The sequence below is a fragment of the Nyctibius grandis genome, chromosome 11, assembly GCF_013368605.1.
Source record: "Nyctibius grandis isolate bNycGra1 chromosome 11, bNycGra1.pri, whole genome shotgun sequence".
NCBI classification, from domain to species: Eukaryota; Metazoa; Chordata; class Aves; order Nyctibiiformes; family Nyctibiidae; genus Nyctibius; species Nyctibius grandis.
The window spans coordinates 2765085-2782775 of record NC_090668.1 but is presented as its reverse complement, the minus strand read 5'-3'; the positions used below and the strand labels follow the sequence as shown (position 1 = coordinate 2782775).

General features: G+C 64.4%; 1 protein-coding gene across 2 annotated transcripts; it reads left to right on the top strand.

Moving 5' to 3' along the window:
• The first annotated feature begins 5722 nt into the window (after positions 1–5722).
• LOC137669041 (keratin, type II cytoskeletal 8-like) lies at positions 5723–16186 on the top strand. Of its 2 annotated transcripts, none has more exons than XM_068410910.1 (9): positions 5723–6058; positions 8488–8696; positions 9791–9851; positions 9954–10049; positions 10143–10307; positions 11020–11145; positions 12529–12749; positions 15813–15860; positions 16009–16186. In XM_068410910.1, exons 1-9 carry the CDS (start codon positions 5723–5725, stop codon positions 16184–16186), a joined length of 1440 nt encoding a protein of 479 aa, XP_068267011.1. The 2 variants fall into 2 exon arrangements, with proteins under 2 accessions (XP_068267011.1, XP_068267010.1); XM_068410909.1 differs by having other exon boundaries at positions 15813–15868; positions 15978–16186.
• The last annotated feature ends 1505 nt before the right edge of the window (positions 16187–17691 follow it).

Genomic DNA, 17691 nt, shown 5'->3' with positions numbered 1-17691 from the left:
AGGGTGGTGGGACGGAGCTCGGCCCCATAACTTATGGGGTGCAGGGCAGAGGGTGGAGACTCAGCCCCACACCTTTCGGGGCACAGGGCGAAGGGACGGGGCTCAGCCCCATAACTTGTGGGGCGCGGCCCCATAACCTGTGGGGTGCAGGGTGGAGAGGTGGGGCCCGGTCCCATAACTTATGGGGCACAGGGCAGAGGGCCAGGGCTCAGCCCCACACATTGGGGGCCCCCCCCAGCCCCAGCCCTCCCCACCGTCACACACCAGCCCCACATCACCCCACGGATACCCCCCCTCCCACCCCACAGCGACCCCCCCCCGGGTCCTGGGGGTCGCTGTGGGGTGGGGGTCAGTGGGGGGTGGGGGTCGCTGTGGGTCCCCTCGGGGTGGGGGAGGGTCGGTGGGGGGTGGGGGAGGGGCCGGCCCTGCCCAACCCCAGGAATCCTGCCCGGCCTCTCCCCTCCCCCCTCCCCCCACCTGGGGGGGGGGGTCCCAGACACCCCCCCCTCCCCCACCCAACCCCCCACCCACCCCAGGGACACCCCCCGGGGGTTCCCACCCGTCCGCCCCCCCCCGGGCCCTTATCACCCCCCGGGGCTGATAACGGGGGGGGGGGGGGAGGGGCGCCGCATTCCCGCGTTATCTGCGGGGCGGGGGGAGGGGCAGGGGGGGATGGGCCCCCCGGGAGGGATGGGGGGAGGGGGGGGTGGGGGGTGACGGACTGGGGGGGGTGGGGGTGTCCTTGGGGGGTCGGGGCCACCCCCCGCCACGGGGGACCCCATGGGGACCCCGTGGGGACACGGGGACACCCCCTCCCCCCCCCCGGGGCCACCCAGCACCCAAAGGGTTAACGCCCCCCCCCCCGCTGCATTCCTGAGCGGTGAAGTGATGAAGGAGCCGCCATCCTCCTCCTCCCCCCGCCAGCCCCGCCTCGGGGGGGTCCCACAACCCCCCACCCAACCATGGTGCACCCATGGGACCCTCCACCCACCCATGGTGCATCCATGGGGACCCCCCACCCACGGTGCACCCATGGGACCCCCCACCCAACCACGGGGCACCCATAGGAACCCCCACCCAGCCCAGGGCACCCATGGGACCCTCCACCCACCCACAGTGCACCCATGGGAACCCCCCACCCAACCATGGGGCACCCATAGGACCCCCCACCCAACCACGGGGCACCCATGGGACCCCCCACCTGGGGGGGTGCCCAGGGGGGTTCGCGAGGGGCGGGGGGGGGGGTGTCCCACACCCAGGGCGCCCTCGCCCCTCCCCCCACCCGCGGTATGTCGGGGGGGGGGGGATGGGGGGGGGGAGGGTTTGGGGTGGGAACTTGGGGAATTTGGGGAATTTCTTTGGGATAAGGGGGGTGAGGGAGGGGGTGGGTGGGGGTTGGGGGGCTTCTGGGGTGGGGGAGAGCTTCTGGGGGGGGGCTGGGGGGGCTTCTGGGGGGGTTGGGGGGCTTCTAGGGGGGGAGAACTTGGGGGGCTTCTGGGGGGGGAGCTGGGGGGTGGGAGCTTCTCGGCCACTGGTGTCCCCTCGGTGGGTGTCACAGCGCTGGTGGCCTTTGAGACCCCCACCAAAGCTGGGGGGGGGGAGGGGTCAGCTGTGCCCCCCCCCGCCCCGTCCCGAGGGGATGCTGGTCCCAGTCTTGGAGCTGGGAGGTTTTGGGGTGGTGGTGGGTTCTGGGGGGGGTTGGGGGATGGATGGTGGGTGCAGCCATGGGGCGGTGCTTGAAGGTGGGATCAGTGGGTGGGTGAGGGGAGGGGTGGGGGATGGAGGATGGATGGAGGATGGATGGAGGATGGATGGATGGATGAAGGATGGATGGAAGATGGATGGAGGTTGGATGGAGGATGGATGGAGGAGGATGGATGGAGGATGGATGGAGGTTGGATGGAGGTTGGATGGATGGATGGAGGATGGATGGAGGATGGATGGAGGAAGGAGGATGGATGGATGGATGGAGGATGGAGGATGGAGGATGGAGGATGGATGGAGGATGGATGGAGGAGGATGGATGGATGGAGGATGGATGGAGGATGGACAGAGGAGGATGGATGGAGGATGGATGGAGGAGGATGGATGGAGGATGGATGGAGGATGGATGGAGAATGGAGGATGGATGGAGGTTGGATGGATGGATGAAGGATGGATGGAAGATGGATGGAGGATGGATGGAGGATGGATGGAGGTTGGAGGGATCATTGGATGGAGGATGGGTGGAGGATGGGCAGATGAATGGACAGATGGACGGATGGGTGGGTATCTAGAAGGTTGGGTGGCTGGGCCTGGCCAAGGATGGAAGGATGGGCAGATGGGTGTCTGGGTGGGTGCATGGGTGGGTGGGTCTGGCTGGAGGTGGATGGAGGGAGGGATGGAGGATGGGTGGAGGATGGAGGGATGGGTGTCTAGAAGGATGGGTGGGTGGCCAGGTCTGGCCAGGGATGGAGACAGATGGATGGACATCTAGAAGGACGGGTGGGTGGGTCCGGCCAAGGCTGGATGAGTGGATGGATGGAGGAACATCTGGAAGGGTGGGTGGGTGGGGGGGTCTGGCCAGGGATGGTCGGGCAGGCGGGTGGGTCTGTAGCCACATCAGGGCTGGGGTGGCCAGAGCTGGCCGGCTGAAGGACAGAAGGACCCACCTCCTGGGACAGGCGTGGAGCAGGGTGAGGAGGTGGCTCCATGGGTCCACCAGTCCGGTCCCCGGCCGCGCTCCCAGGAGCTGCCCCGGGGCCACCCTCCCGCCGCGCCGGAGACACCCAACCCAACCCCACCCCACCCAACGACGCCCCCACCCTGCCCGCGGGTGCCGGGTGCCACGTGCCGTCTCGGCCCAGCGCCCGCCGCTCCCGTGCCGGGCAAGCCCGGTCCTGACCGGCCACCCGAGGTGCCACCGCGCCCGGCCACGTCCCCCCTGCCAGCGGGAGGTCGGGAGCGGTGGGTGGAGAGATGTCATGGCATGGCACGGCATGGCATGGCATGGCACGGCACGGCCCCAAAACACGCAAAATGTCCCTTTTTTGTGGGTTTTCCCTCGTTTTGGGGGCTGGGTTTGTACAGATGGCAGGAGGTCACCGAGAGCAGGGGCTGGTGGGGCTGGCTTGGGGACACGGGCTTGGGGACATGGGCTTGGGGATGTAGGTTGGTGACCTAGGGTTGGGGACATGGGTTGGGGACATGGGGTTGGGGACACGGGGTTGGGGACACGGAGTTGGGGATGTGGGTTTGGGGATGTAGGACGGTGACATAGGACTGGGAACAAGGGTTGGGGACACAGGCTTGGGGACATGGGCTTGGGGACATGGTTTGAGGATGTAGGATGGTGACATAGGGTTGGGGACATGGGTTGGGGACATGGGTTGGGGACATGGGTTTGGGGATGTAGGATGGTGACATAGGGTTGGGGACATGGGTTGGGGACATGGGTTGGGGACAGGGGTTGGGGACATGCGGTTGGGGATGTGGGCTTGGGGACATGGGTTTGGGGATGTAGGTTGGTGACCTAGGGTTGGGGACGTGGGCTTGGGTACATGGGCTTGGGGATGTAGGATGGTGACATAAGGCTGGAGACATGGGTTGGGGACACGGGGTTGGGGACACGGGGTTGGGGATGTGGGCTTGGGGATGTAGGATGGTGACATAGGACTGGGGACATGGGTTGGGGACACGGGCTTGGAGATGTAGGTTGGGGACATGGTTTGGGGACAAAGGGTGGGTGTATGGGCTTGGGGGTGCAGGTTTGGGTTGTGGGTTGGGGTGATGGGGTTGGGGACATGGGTTGGGGACATGGGTGTGGGGATGGAGACTTGGGGATATGGATTGGGGACATGGGGCTGGGGAAGGGTTTGGGGTCATGGGAATGGGGACGTGGGCTGGGGACACAGGGTGGGGACATGGGCTGGGACACCAGGTTGGGGACAGGGGCTGGGGACAGGGCTTTGGGTCCCACCCCCCGGGGGTGGGGCTCGGGGAGCCCATGGCAGGGGGGCACCAGCCCCCCCAGCCCAGGGGTCTCATGGCCCCGACGCCCCCCAGCCCCAGGGGCAAATCCTGGTGGATCCCAGCATGTCCCAGCAGATCCCAGAAGGTCCCAGCGGATCCCAGTGGCTCCCAGCAGGTCCCAGCAGATCCCAGTGACTCCCAGCATGTCCCAGCAGATCCCAGCAGGTCCCAGTGAGTCCCAGCAGGTCCCAGTGGATCCCAGCAGCTCCCAGCGGATCCCAGCGGCTCCCAGCAGGTCCCAGCAGATCCCAGTAGCTCCCAGTAGCTCTCAGCAGCTCCCAGCAGATCTCAGCAGCTCCCAGAAGGTCCCAGCGGGTCCCAGCGGGTCCCAGCAGATCCCAGCGGCTCCCAGCACGTCCCAGTAGCTCCCAGCAGACCCTAGCAGTTCCCAGCAGATCCCAGTAGCTCCCAGTAACTCCCAGCAGCTCCCAGCAGACCCCAGCAGGTCCCAGCAGCTCCCAGCACACCCCAGCGGATCCCAGCAGCTCCCAGCAGCTCCCAGCACGTCCCAGCAGATCCCAGCAGGTCCCAGCAGGTTCCAGCAGCTCCCAGCGGGTCCCAGCGGGTCCCAGCAGATCCCAGCGGCCCCCAGTGGCTCCCAGCAGATCCCAGTAGCTCCCAGCAGGTTCCAGCAGCTCCCAGCGGGTCCCAGCAGATCCCAGCGGCCCCCAGTGGCTCCCAGCAAGTCCCAGTGGCTCCCAGCAGGTCCCAGCAGATCCCAGCAGGTTCCAGCGGGTCCCAGCAGCCCCCCAGCAGCTCCCAGCAGGTCCCAGCGGCTCCCAGTGGATCCCAGTGGCTCCCAGCAGGTTCCAGCGGCTCCCAGCGGGTCCCAGCAGATCCCAGCGGCCCCCAGTGGCTCCCAGCAGGTTCCAGCGGCTCCCAGCGGGTCCCAGCAGATCCCAGTGGATCCCAGCAGGTCCCAGCAACTCCCAGCAGCTCCCAGCAGCTCCCAGCAGATCCCAGCGGATTCCAGCAGCTCCCAGCAGCTCCCAGTGGATCCCAGTAGCTCCCAGCAGCTCCCAGCAGACCCCAGTATCTCCCAGTAGCTCCCAGAGGGTCCCAGCAGACCCCAGTAGCTCCCAGCGGCTCCCAGCAGACCCCAGTATCTCCCAGTAGCTCCCAGCGGGTCCCAGTAACTCCCAGCAGCTCCCAGTAGCTCCCAGCAGCTCCCAGTGGATCCCAGCGGCTCCCGCGGGCTCCGAAGGGGTTAACCCGGGCAGGTGCCGTCCCCTCCCCCCCGCTCTCCTCCCCCAGCTCCGGGATATAAACCGCCCGCTCCGCACCCGCCCCCCCCAACCCGTCCTGCCCGTCCTGCCCGTCCTGCCCCGCCACCCTCCTCCCACCGCCACCCTCCTCCCGGCCCTCTGCAACCTTCTCGCTCCGCTTGCAAAGTTCTTCCAACCTTCTCGTCCACCTTCCAACCTTCTAACCCACCTTCTAACCTTCTTGCCCACCTTCTCGTCAACCTTCCAACCCTCTCGCCCACCTTCCAACCTTCTCGCCCACCTTCCAACCCTCTCGCCCACCTTCCAACCCTCTCGCCCACCTTCCAACCTTCTCGCCCACCTTCCAACCCTCTCGCCCACCTTCCAACCTTCTCGCCCACCTTCCAACCCTCTCGCCCACCTTCCAACCTTCTCGCCCACCTTCCAACCCTCTTTCCCACCTTCCAACCCTCTTGCCCACCTTCCAACCCCCCCACCCGCTCGCCATGTCCATCACCATCACCAGGAAGTCCATGAGAAGCACCTCGGCCGTACCCACCCGTTCCTTCAGCTCCCACTCCTACACCGCCGGCCCCGCCGTGAGGATGAGCACGGCCTCGGCCTTCGGCACCTACGGTGGGAGCCGCTACGGACCCACCTTGTACCGGGGTCCGGCCGTCGTGCCCGGGGTGACGGGGGGTGGCATCACGGCCGTCAGCATCAACCAGAGCCTCCTGACGCCCCTCAACCTGGAGATCGACCCCAGCATCCAGCGGGTGCGCAAGGAGGAGAAGGAGCAGATCAAGACGCTCAACAACAAGTTCGCCTCCTTCATCGACAAGGTGGGGCCGGGCTGGGGCGAGACCCCCCGGGGACAGGGCTGGGACCCCCCTGGGGACCTCCTCAGCCCCTCAGGGACCTTCTGGACCCTTCAGGCACACCCTGAGTCCCCTAGGGACATTGAGACCCCCTCTGGGACCTCCTGAGCCCCTCAGGGACCTCCTGGACCCTTCAGGCACACCCTGACCCCCTTGGGGACATTGAGACCCCCTTGGGGACCTCCTGAGTCCCTCGGGGACCTCCTGGGTCCTTCAGGCACACCCTGACCCCCTTGGGGACATTGAGACCCCCTCGGGGACCTCCTGGGTGCTTCAGGCACAGCCTGAGCCCCTTGGGGACATTGAGACCCCCTCGGGGACCGCCTAAGCCCCTCAGGGACCTCCTGAGCCCCTCAGGGACCTCCTGGACCCTTCAGGCACACCCTGAGTCCTTTGGGGACATTTAGACCTCCTTGGGGACCTCCTGAGTCCCTCGGGGACCTCCTGGGTCCTTCAGGCACACCCTGAGTCCCTTAGGGACATTGAGACCCCCTCTGGGACCTCCTGAGCCCCTCTGGGACCTCCTGAGCCCCTCAGGGACCTCCTGGACCCTTCAGGCACACCCTGACCCCCTTGGGGACATTGAGACCCCCTCGGGGACCTCCTGGGTGCTTCAGGCACACCCTGAGTCCCTTAGGGACATTGAGACCCCCTCAGGGACCTCCTGAGCCCCTCAGGGACCTCCTGGACCCTTCAGGCACACCCTGAGTCCTTTGGGGACATTTAGACCCCCTTGGGAACCTCCTGAGCCCCTCAAGGACCTCCTGACACCTTAACGCCCATCCTGAGGCCCTTAGGGACATTGAGACCCCCTCGGAGAAGTCCTGACCCCCGTGGGGACATCGAGACCTCCTTGGGGACCTCCTGACCCCTTTGGGCACATTTTGGCCCACCTTGGGGACATCCTGGCCCCTCTTGGGGACATCCAGACACCACTGGGGACCCCCTGACCCCTTTGGGCACATTTGTCCCCCCTTGGGGACATCCTGGCTCTCTTGGGGACATCCAGACCCTCTTGGGGCCACTCTGACCCCCCACTCTGGCCACATTTGGCCCCCTTAGGGTTCCTCCCGGCCCCCCTGGGGACACGCAAGTGGCCGTGGGGACACCCTGGTCCCCTCCCACTGCTGGGGGCCAGGACATGGCGGCCGAGCCGGCGCCGGGGCAGGGAGCGGCGCCGGGGCGGGACGGGGCGGGGGGGGAGCGGTGTCCCCCTACCCCGGGGTGCAATGGGGGCACCCACCCCATGGGGGGGGGGACCAGCCAGCGCTGGGTGGGTGCCCCCCGCACCCCAACGGCTCCAGCACCCGAGTGCTGCGGTTACCCCTCGCCCCGGGGCTGGGGGGGACAGGGATTGCCCCGGGACCCACCCCAGGGTGCACCCGGGAGCCCAGGTTTGCACCCCAGACCCACTTTGCACCCCAAGACCCCAGAACAGCACCCAAGACACCCAGGCTTGCACCCAGGACCCCAGAAGCACCCCAGGACCCCCAGGCTTGCACCCAGGACCCCAGAAGCACCCCAGGACCCTCAGGCTTGCACCCAGGACCCCAGAAGCACCCCAGACCCAGTTTGCTCCCCAGGACCCTGGAACTGCACCCAAGACCCCCAGGCTTGCGCCTGGGAGCACAGATTTGCACCTGGGACCCCAAAATTGCACCCAGGACCCCAGATCTGCCACCTCCCACCCCCCTCACCCTCTGCCCCTTCCAAAGCAGCACCCAAGACCCCCATCCCTGCACCCCTGGTCCAGCTTGCTCCCAGACACCCCAGATTTGCACCCAAGACCCCAACTTTGCACCCCTGGCTCCCCACCCACCCACCCACCTTGCTTTCTGCCCCTTGCAAAGCAGCACCCAAGACCCCCATTCCTGCACCCCAGATTTGCACCCCAGACCCCCAGCTTTGCACCCCTGATCCAGATTTGCACACAGCACCCCAGAATTGCACCCAGACACCCCAAATTTGCACCCAGGACCCCAGATCTGCCCCCTCCCACCCCCCCTCACCCTCTGCCCCTTCCAAAGCAGCACCCAAGACCCCCATTCCTGCACCCCAGTTTTGCACCCAGGATCCCAGAGTTGCACAAAGACCCCCAGGCTTGCACCCTTGATCCAGATTTGCACCCAGAGACCCCAGATTTGCACCCAGGACCCCCAGCTTTGCACCCCTGATCCAGCTTGCACCCAGCACCCCAGAATTGCACCCAGACACCCCAAATTATCTCCCAGGACCCCAACCTTACCCCTTGGCACCCCACTCCCCCACCTCTACCTCACACACCAGCACCCAGCACCCATCTCCACGCCCCCCCCAGACCACCACCCATCCCCAGGGCTGGGATTCACAGCAGGGGCACCCCCCCTCACCCCATTTCCCACCCCCCACCCCAGGTCCGCTTCCTGGAGCAACAAAACAAGATGCTGGAGACCAAGTGGAGCCTCCTGCAGAGCCCCAAGCCCCCCCGCACCGACCTGGCGGGGCTCTTCGAGGCCTACGTGGGCGCCCTGCGCCGCCAGCTCGAGGGCCTGGGCCAGGAGCGCCTGCGCCTGGAGGCCGAGCTGGGCAACATGCAGGGGCTGGTGGAGGAGTTCAAGAACAAGTCAGTCCCGGGCCCTCGTGGCCGAGATTCGGCTGAGGGGGGCTGCACCCCCCCGGTGTGCACCCTCTGAGGGGGGCTGGTGGGTGGGATGGGGAGGGGATGGGTCACGGTCCCCCCCTGGGTTGTTTCCACCTTGGGGTGTCAGGTGACATCACGTCCCCGAGGTGTTTGGGGGTGATGGGGTGGGGGTGGAGGGTCCCCTCTGGCTGTCCTCGGGGTGGCTTTGGTCTGGGGAGGGTGGTTCTGCTGCTGCCCTCGTGAGGGGCATCCTGGGGGGGGTCCCTGTGTCCTCATGTCCCCGTGTCCCTGTGTCCCTATATCCCCATATCCCCACAACCCTGCAGCCCTGTGTCCCTGCATCCCCATGTCCCCATGTCCCTGCACCCCTCCATCCCTGTGTCACCATGTCCCCGTGTCCCCATGTCCCCATGTCCCCATGACCCTGCACCCACCCATCCCCATGTCCCCATGACCCTGCATCCCTGTGTCCCTGCATACCCATGTCCCTACATGCCTGCGTCCCCATATCCCTTTGTCCCCATGTCCTCACATTCCTGTGTCCCCATATCCCCATGACACTGCACCCATCCATCCCCATGTCCCCATGTTCCCATGACCGTGCACCCCTGTGTCCCCATGTCCCTGTGGCCCCACACCCCTGTGTCCCCATATCTCTATGACCCTGCACCCATCCATGTCCCCGTGTCTCCATGTTCCCATGACCCTGCACCCCCATGTCCCCATGTCTCTGTGTCCCCTTATCCTCATGTCCCCATGTCCCCACATCTCTGTCTCCATATCCCTACGTCCCCATGACCCTGCACCCCTCCATCCCTGTGTCCCCATGTCCCTGTGACCCTGTATCCCTGTGTCCCCATATCCCCATGTCCCCATGACCCTGTACCCACCCATCCCCATGTCCCCATGTCCCCATGTTCCCATGACCCTGCACCCCCATGTCCCTATGTGCCTGTGGCCCTGCATCCCTGTGTCCCCATATTCCCATGTCCCCACATCCCTGCACCCCTGTGTCCCCACGTCCCCACACCCCATGGCCCCCACCCCCACCTCCAAGCCCTCTCCTCCTCCCCAAGGTACGAAGAAGAGATCAACCACCGCACCGAGAAGGAGAATGAGTTTGTCTTGCTCAAAAAGGTGAGGGGGGTCCTGGGTCTGGCCGAGGGGGGTCCTGGGCCTGTGGGGGGGGGTGCTGATGGGGTTGGGGGGGTGCTGATGGGCCCCCTGCTCTGCCCCCAGGACGTGGACGAAGCCTACATGAACAAGGTGGAGCTGGAGTCGCGCCTGGAGAGCTTGACCGATGAGATCAACTTCTTGAGGCAGCTTTATGAGGAGGTACGGGGGGGTCTCCTCCCTTGGGGGGGGCCCACACATGTGCTGAGCTGCCTGTGCTCAGCCCTGGACACCCCCCCTCTCCATCACACGCAGGAGGTGCGGGAGCTGCAGTCCCAGATCTCCGACACCTCCGTCGTCCTCTCCATGGACAACAACCGGAGCCTGGACCTGGACGGGATCATCGCCGAGGTGAAGGCGCAGTACGAGGACATCGCCAACCGCAGCCGCGCCGAGGCCGAGAGCATGTACCAGATCAAGGTGAGCCCCGCGATGCCCCAGCCTCCTCCCCTGGGTTGTCCCCCCCACCAAACTGGGGTGAAGGAAGTGCAGGTTCCTTCACAGGATCACAGGATCACTGAGGTTGGAAGAGCCCTCTGCGATCATCGAGTCCAACCATGGCCCTGACACCACCATGGCAACTAGACCAGGGCACTAAGGGCCATGTCCAGTCTTTTCTTAAACCCCTCCAGAGCTGGTGACTCCACCACCTCCCTGGGCAGCCCCTTCCAGTGTCTAATGACCCTTGCTGAGAAGAAATGCTTCCTAATGTCCAACCTGACCCTCCCCTGGCCAACCTTGACCCTACACCCTCCCTTCAGGTAGTTGTAGACTGCACTAAGGTCACCTCTGAGCCTCCTCTTCTCCAGGCTAAACACCCCCAGCTCCCTCAGCCGTTCCTCATAGGTCAGACCCTCCAGACCCTTCCCTACCTTGGTCGCCCTCCTCTGCACTCGCTCCAACACCTCAACGTCACTCTTGAAGTTTCCTCCTCCTCCTCCTCTCCTTGACTTCACCCATCCGGGCAAACCGGCTCCACGTGGGAGCGATCCCGACTCAAACCCGGCCCCGAGCATCTCCCCCTGGCGTGGGCACGTCCCGGCTCTATTCTCCCCCAGTTTTGGGGTGCTGGGTGAAAGGGAAGGGTGGGGGGGGAGGAAGGGCACCCCCATCTCCATCCCCGTCCCCGCAGTACGAGGAGCTGAAGACGACGGCCGGGAAGCACGGGGCCGACCTGCGCAGCACCCGCGGCGAGATCAACGAGCTCAACCGGCTGGTCCAGCGCCTCCAGGCCGAGATCGAGGCCCTCAAGAACCAGGTCTGGGAATGGCCCCTCCCCCACCCAGCCCTGGGGTGGGAAAGTGGGGTGACACCCCCCCCACCCAACACCAGCACCTCCATGGGGGTCCTCTAGGCGTTGAGACCCCCCACCCCAGCGCCTGGGGACACCCCTCGGGGACCCTGCCCTTGGTGGCCTGGGGTGGGAGGAGGGATGGAGGTGGGGGAGGTGGAGGAGGGGTGTCATGGCTTGGGGGTGGGGGTGATGGGGGGGGGGGTGAGGGGTGGTGAGATATGGGGGCTGCTGAGGGGGTGTGGGGGTTGCTGGGGGGTGAGGGATGATGGGACATGGGTGATGGTGGGGTACAGGAGATGCTGGGGGGGGGTTGAGGGGTGGTGGGACATGAGGGATTCTGGGGGGTGTGGGGGCTGCTGGAGGGGAGGGCTGGTGGGACCTGGGGGATACTGGGGGGTATGGGGGATACTGGGAGGTGAAGGGTGGTGGGACATGGGGGATTCTGGGGGGCACGGGGGGATGCTGGGATACTGGGGGATTCTGGGGGGCACAGGGAGATGCTGGGATGCTGGGGGATACTGGGGGGGTGGGGGATGGAGGGGGGCAAGGGGGATGTTATGGGGCGGGTAAGGGGTATTGGGACATGAGGGATTCTGGGGGGTGAGGGGGCTGCTGGGGGGTGAGGGGGCTGCTGGGCATGAGGGGTAGTGGGATGTGGGGGATGGTGGGGGGGTGAGGGGTGGTGGGGGGCACAGGGGGGTGGTGGGACATGGATACTGGGGGGCATGGGGATGGTGGGACATGGGGGATGTGGGGGCTGCTGGGGAGCAAGAGATGCTGAGGGGGCGAGGGATACTGGGGGGTATGGGGATACTGGGGGGATGAGGGGTACTGGGACATGGGGATACTGGGGGGGTGGGGGATACTGGGGGGGTGAGGGATACTGGGGGGGTGAGGGATAGAGGAATATGGGGATACTGGGGGGGTGAGGGATACTGGGGGGCATGGGGGAGTGATGAGAGGGTGAGGGATGGTGGGACATGGGGATACTGGGCGGGTGGAGGGATACAGGGACATGGGGATACTGGGGGGTGAGGGATACTGGGAGGAATGGGGATACTGGGGGGGTGAGGGATACTGGGAGGAATGGGGATACTGGGGGGGTGAGGGATACTGGGGGGGCATGGGGATACTGGGGGGGTGAGGGGTACTGGGGGGCATGGGGGGGTGCTGAGGCGTGAGGGGTACTGGGGGGCATGGAGGGGTGTTGGGGGGGATGAAGACTGGTGGAACATGAGGGATTCCGGGGGGCTGCTGGGGGATGTGGGGGCTGCTGGGGGGTGAGGGGTGCTGGGGGCGAGGGCCCCCCAGCCCCTTCTCCAGGTGACCCCCCCATGGGTGCTGCAGCGCACGGGGCTGGAGTCGGCCATCGCGGAGGCGGAGGAGCGGGGGGAGCTGGCGCTGAAGGACGCGCGGGGGAAGCTGGGGGGGCTGGAGGCGGCGCTGCAGAAGGCGAAGCAGGACCTGGCGCGGCAGCTCCGCGAGTACCAGGAGCTCATGAACGTCAAACTGGCCCTGGACATCGAGATCGCGACCTACAGGAAGCTGCTGGAGGGCGAGGAGAGCAGGTGGGGACCCCCCGCCCCGCGGGCACCAAGGGGGGGCACCAGGGGACCCGCATCCCGTGGGCGTCCCGCATCCCATATCCCATGGGCATCCCATATCCCATGGGCATCCCATGTCCTGGGTCCCATATCCCACATCCCATGGGCATCCCATATCCCTTATCCCGTATCCTGTGGGCATCCCACAACCCACATCCCATATCCTGCATCCCGTGAGCATCCTGCACCCTACATCCCATATCCTGCATCCCATGGACATCCCATATCCCGCATCCGACATCCCACATCCCATATTCTGCGTCCCATGGACATCCCACATCCCATATCCCTCATCCCATGGGCACCTTGTGTCCCGCATCCCACGGGCTTCCCATATCCCGTGGGTATCCCACATCCCGCATCCCTTGGGTATCCTGCATCCCATATCCCACATCCTGTGGGCATCCTGCATCCTACATCCCATATCTCGTGGGCACCCCATATCCCACATCCCGCATCATGTGGGTATCCTCCATCCCACATCCCATATCCCACATCCCATGGGTATCCCACATCCCATATCCCATGGGCATCTCGCATCCCATATTCCACATCCCGTGAGCATCCTAAATCCCACATCCCATATCCTGCATCCCATGGACATCCCATATCCCTCATCCCGTGGGCATCTTGTGTCCTGTATCCCGTGGGCTTCCTGTATCTCGTGGGCACCCCGCATCCTGTGGGCATCCCACATCCCATATCCTGTGAGCATCCTGCATCCCACATCCCATATCCCGTGAGCATCCCACATCCCACATCCCATATCCCTCATCCTGTGGGCATCTTGCGTCCTGCATCCCACAGGCTTCCCGTATCCCACATGTATCCCACATCCCGCATCCCATGGGTATCCTGCATCCCATATCCCACATCCTGTGGGCATCCTGCGGGCATCCTGCATCCTACATCCCATATCTCGTGGGCATCCCATATCCCACATCCCACATCACGTGGGTATCCTGCATCCCACATCGCACATCCCACATCCCATGGGTATCACACATCCCATATCCCATGGGCATCCCACATCCCATATCCCATGGGCATCCTGTGGGCATCCTGCATCCCATATCCCACATCCCGTGAGCATCCTGCATCCCACATCCCATATCCCTCATCCCATGGGCATCTTGCGTACTGTATCCCATGGGCTTCCCGTATCCCATGGGCATCCTGTGGGCATCTCGCATCCCATATCCCACATCCCATGAGAATCCTGCATCCTACATCCCATATCCTGCATCCCATGGACATCACATATCCAGTATCCCACATCCGACATCCGACATCCCACATCCTGCATCCCACGGACATCCCACATCCCATGTCCCTCATCCCATGGGCATCTTGTGCCCCGCATCCCACAGGCTTCCTGTATCCCGTGGGCTCCCCACATCCCGTATCCCATAGCCATCCCATATCCCACATCCCGTGAGCATCCTGCATCCCGTGTCCCATAGGCATCCCGCCTCCAGTGGGTATCCCATGGGTATCCCACATCCTGCATCCCGTGGGTATCCCACATCCCATATCCCGTATCCCTCATCTCATATCCCATGGGTATCCCATATCCTGCATCCCACATCCTGTATCCCATGGGCTTCCTGTGGGCATCCCACATCCCGTATCCCATATCCCTCATCTCATATCCCATCTCCCATGGGTATCCCATATCCCATATGCTGTGGATATCCCATATCCTGTATCCTGCATCCCACAGGCATCCCACGTCCCTTGGGTATCCCTTGGATATCCCACATCCCTTGGAAATCCCACATCCCATGGGTATCCCACATCCCATATCCCATATCCCGCATCCCATATCCTGCATCCCATGGGTATCCCACATCCCATATCCCATATCCCATGGGTATCCCATATCCCGCATCCCACATCCCATGGGTATCCCACATCCCATATCCCATATCCCATGGGTATCCCACATCTCATATCCCATATCCCACATCCCATATCCTTCATCCCATGAGCATCCCACATCCCATATCCCATATCCCACATCCCATATCCCATGGGCACTCCACATCCCATATCCCACATCCCATATCCCACATCCCGCATCCCCATATCCTTCATATCACATCCCATATCCCATATCCCACATCCTGTATCCCATATCCCTCATCCCATATCCCATATCCCACATCCCATATCCTTCATCCCATGAGCATCCCACATCCCACATCCCATATCCCACATCCCATATCCCACATCCCATATCCCATGGGTATCCCATATCCCATGGGTATCCCACATCTCATATCCCATATCCCACATCCCATATCCTTCATCCCATGAGCATCCCACATCCCATATCCCACATCCCATATCCCATGGGCACCCCACATCTCATATCCCACATCCCATATCCCACATCCCGCATCCCCATATCCTTCATATCACATCCCATATCCCATATCCCACATCCCGTATCCCATATCCCTCATCCCATATCCCATATCCCACATCCCATATCCTTCATCCCATGAGCATCCCACATCCCATATCCCATATCCCACATCCCATATCCCATGGGCACTCCACATCCCATATCCCACATCCCATATCCCTTATCCCATGGGTATCCCATATCCCATATCCCACATCCCATATCCCACATCCCATATCCTTCATCTCATGAGCATCCCACATCCCATATCCCATATCCCACATTCCATATCCCATGGGCACCCCACATCCCATATCCCACATCCCATATCCCTTATCCCACGGGTATCCCACATCCCGTATCCCACATCCCATATCCCACATCCCATATCCCTTATCCCATGGGTATCCCACATCCCATATCCTGTGGACATCCCGCATCCCGTGGGCATCCCACAGCCCCCCCCCGGCCACCCGCTGCTCCAGGCCGTGGCCACACCCGGGACCACCCCGTGTCCCTCTGCCCCCGTGTCCCCGCCTGGCCTCGGGCACATCCCCTCACCCCCACCCCCCCCACTATAGGGTGTCCCCCCCCTCACCCCAAATCCCCCCCCGCAGGCTCGAGGCCGGCATGCAGAACCTCAGCATCCACACCAAGACCTCGGGGTACCAGGGTAAGGTTGGTGGGGGGATTAACCCGGCCCCCCCCATCCCTTGGGTGCCACCACCGGGTGCCACCACCACTGGGTGCCACCGCGCTCACGGCCGGTCCCTTTCCCCCAGCAGCTGGATTCGGGGGCGGCTTCGGAGGCAGCTTCGGGGGGGGGTTTGGGGGGGGGTTTGGCACCTCCTTCACCAGCTCCGCCTACGCCGTGCCCCCCCCGGCGCTGGAGGGCTCCCCCCTCCCCAAAGCCCGCGCCATCGTCATCAAGAAGATCGAGACCCGCGACGGCAAGTTGGTGTCCGAGTCCTCCGACGTCCTGGCGAGCTGAGCGCCCCCCCCCCCCCCAACCCCCGGGGGGTCCCTCCAGGGGACACTTTGGGGGCCAGATCCTGCCCACAGACGGACGGGACCCCTGGCACCCCCTTCACCCCCACCCCACCAGGGCAACCTGAGCCAATGCCCCCCCCCAGTCCCCACTGAGGGTCCCAACCCCCCCATTGTCCCCAACCCCCCCATTGACCCCAACCCCCCATTGACCCCAACCCCCTCGTTGTCCCCAACCCCCCATTGACCCCAATGCCCCTATTGTCCCCAACCCCCCTATTGTCCCCAACCCCCCTATTGTCCCCAACCCCCCCATTGACCCCAACCCCCCCGTTGTCCCCAACCCCCCCATTGATCCCAACCCCCCCATTGACCCCAACCCCCCATTGACCCCAACCCCCTCGTTGTCCCCAACCCCCCCATTGACCCCAATGCCCCTATTGTCCCCAACCCCCCCATTGACCCCAACCCCCCCATTGACCCCAACCCCCATTAACCCCAACCCCCCCATTGACCCCAATGCCCCTATTGTCCCCAACCCCCCTATTGTCCCCAACCCCTCCATTGACCCCAACCCCCCATTGACCCCAACCCCCCCATTGACCCCAACCCCCCATTGTCCCTAACCCCCCATTGTCCCCAACCCCCCATTGTCCCCAACCCCCCCGTTGTCCCCAACCCCCCCATTGACCCCAACCTCCCCACTGACCCCAGCCCCCTCCTTGTCCCCAACCCCCCCATTGATCCCAACGCCCCTATTGTCCCCAACCCCTCCATTGACCCCAACCCCCCATTGACCCCAACCCCCCCATTGACCCCAATCCCCCTATTGTCCCCAATCTGCCCCTCTCCGTCCATCCTGCCCCCCCCATGTCCCCATGGGAGCTGTGGGGTGGGACATGGGGGGCCTGGCCCCCCCTGTACCCCCCGGGGGGCGCCCAGGGGCTCCACAGCCGGAATAAAGCCTTTGAACTAAGGAGGTTTTGGTCAACGCTGGTGCCAGGAGCTGCCACCCACGGGGACGTGGGGGGCTGGAGGAGTGTCCCCCCCTGCACTGGGGGTGCTGGGGTCTGTCCTGGGGTGGTGGGGTCTGTCCTGGGGTGCCAGAGTCCCCCCAGGGTGTCAGCATCCGTCCCAGGGTGCCAGGACCCATCACAGGCTGCAAGGGTCCATCTTGGGGTGCCAGAACCTGTCCCTGGGTGCCAGGATCGGTTTTGGGGTGCCAAGGACCCTCCTGGGGTGCCAGGGTCCCTCCTGGGGTGACAGGATCCATTCGTGGGTGCCAGGGTCCCTCCCAAGGTGCCAGGACCCATTCCTGGGTGCCAGGGTCCCTCCTGGGGTGCCTGTGTCCACCCTGGGGTGCCAGGATGCATCCCTGAGTGCCAGGATCTGTCCTGGGGTGACAGAACCCATCCCAGGGTGCCAGGACCCATCCCTGGGTGCCAGGATCTGTCTTGGGGTGCCAGGGTCCCTCCTGGGGTGTCAGGACCCATCCAGGGGTGCCAGGAC

Coding starts and splice junctions, on each gene's coding strand:
- LOC137669041 (XM_068410909.1), top strand. CDS start 5,723: ATGTCCATCACCATCACCAGGAAGTCCATGAGAAGCACCTCGGCCGTA. Junction 6,059..8,487: donor TCGCCTCCTTCATCGACAAG/GTGGGGCCGGGC, acceptor CCCCCACCCCAG/GTCCGCTTCCTGGAGCAACA. Junction 10,308..11,019: donor AGAGCATGTACCAGATCAAG/GTGAGCCCCGCG, acceptor CCGTCCCCGCAG/TACGAGGAGCTGAAGACGAC.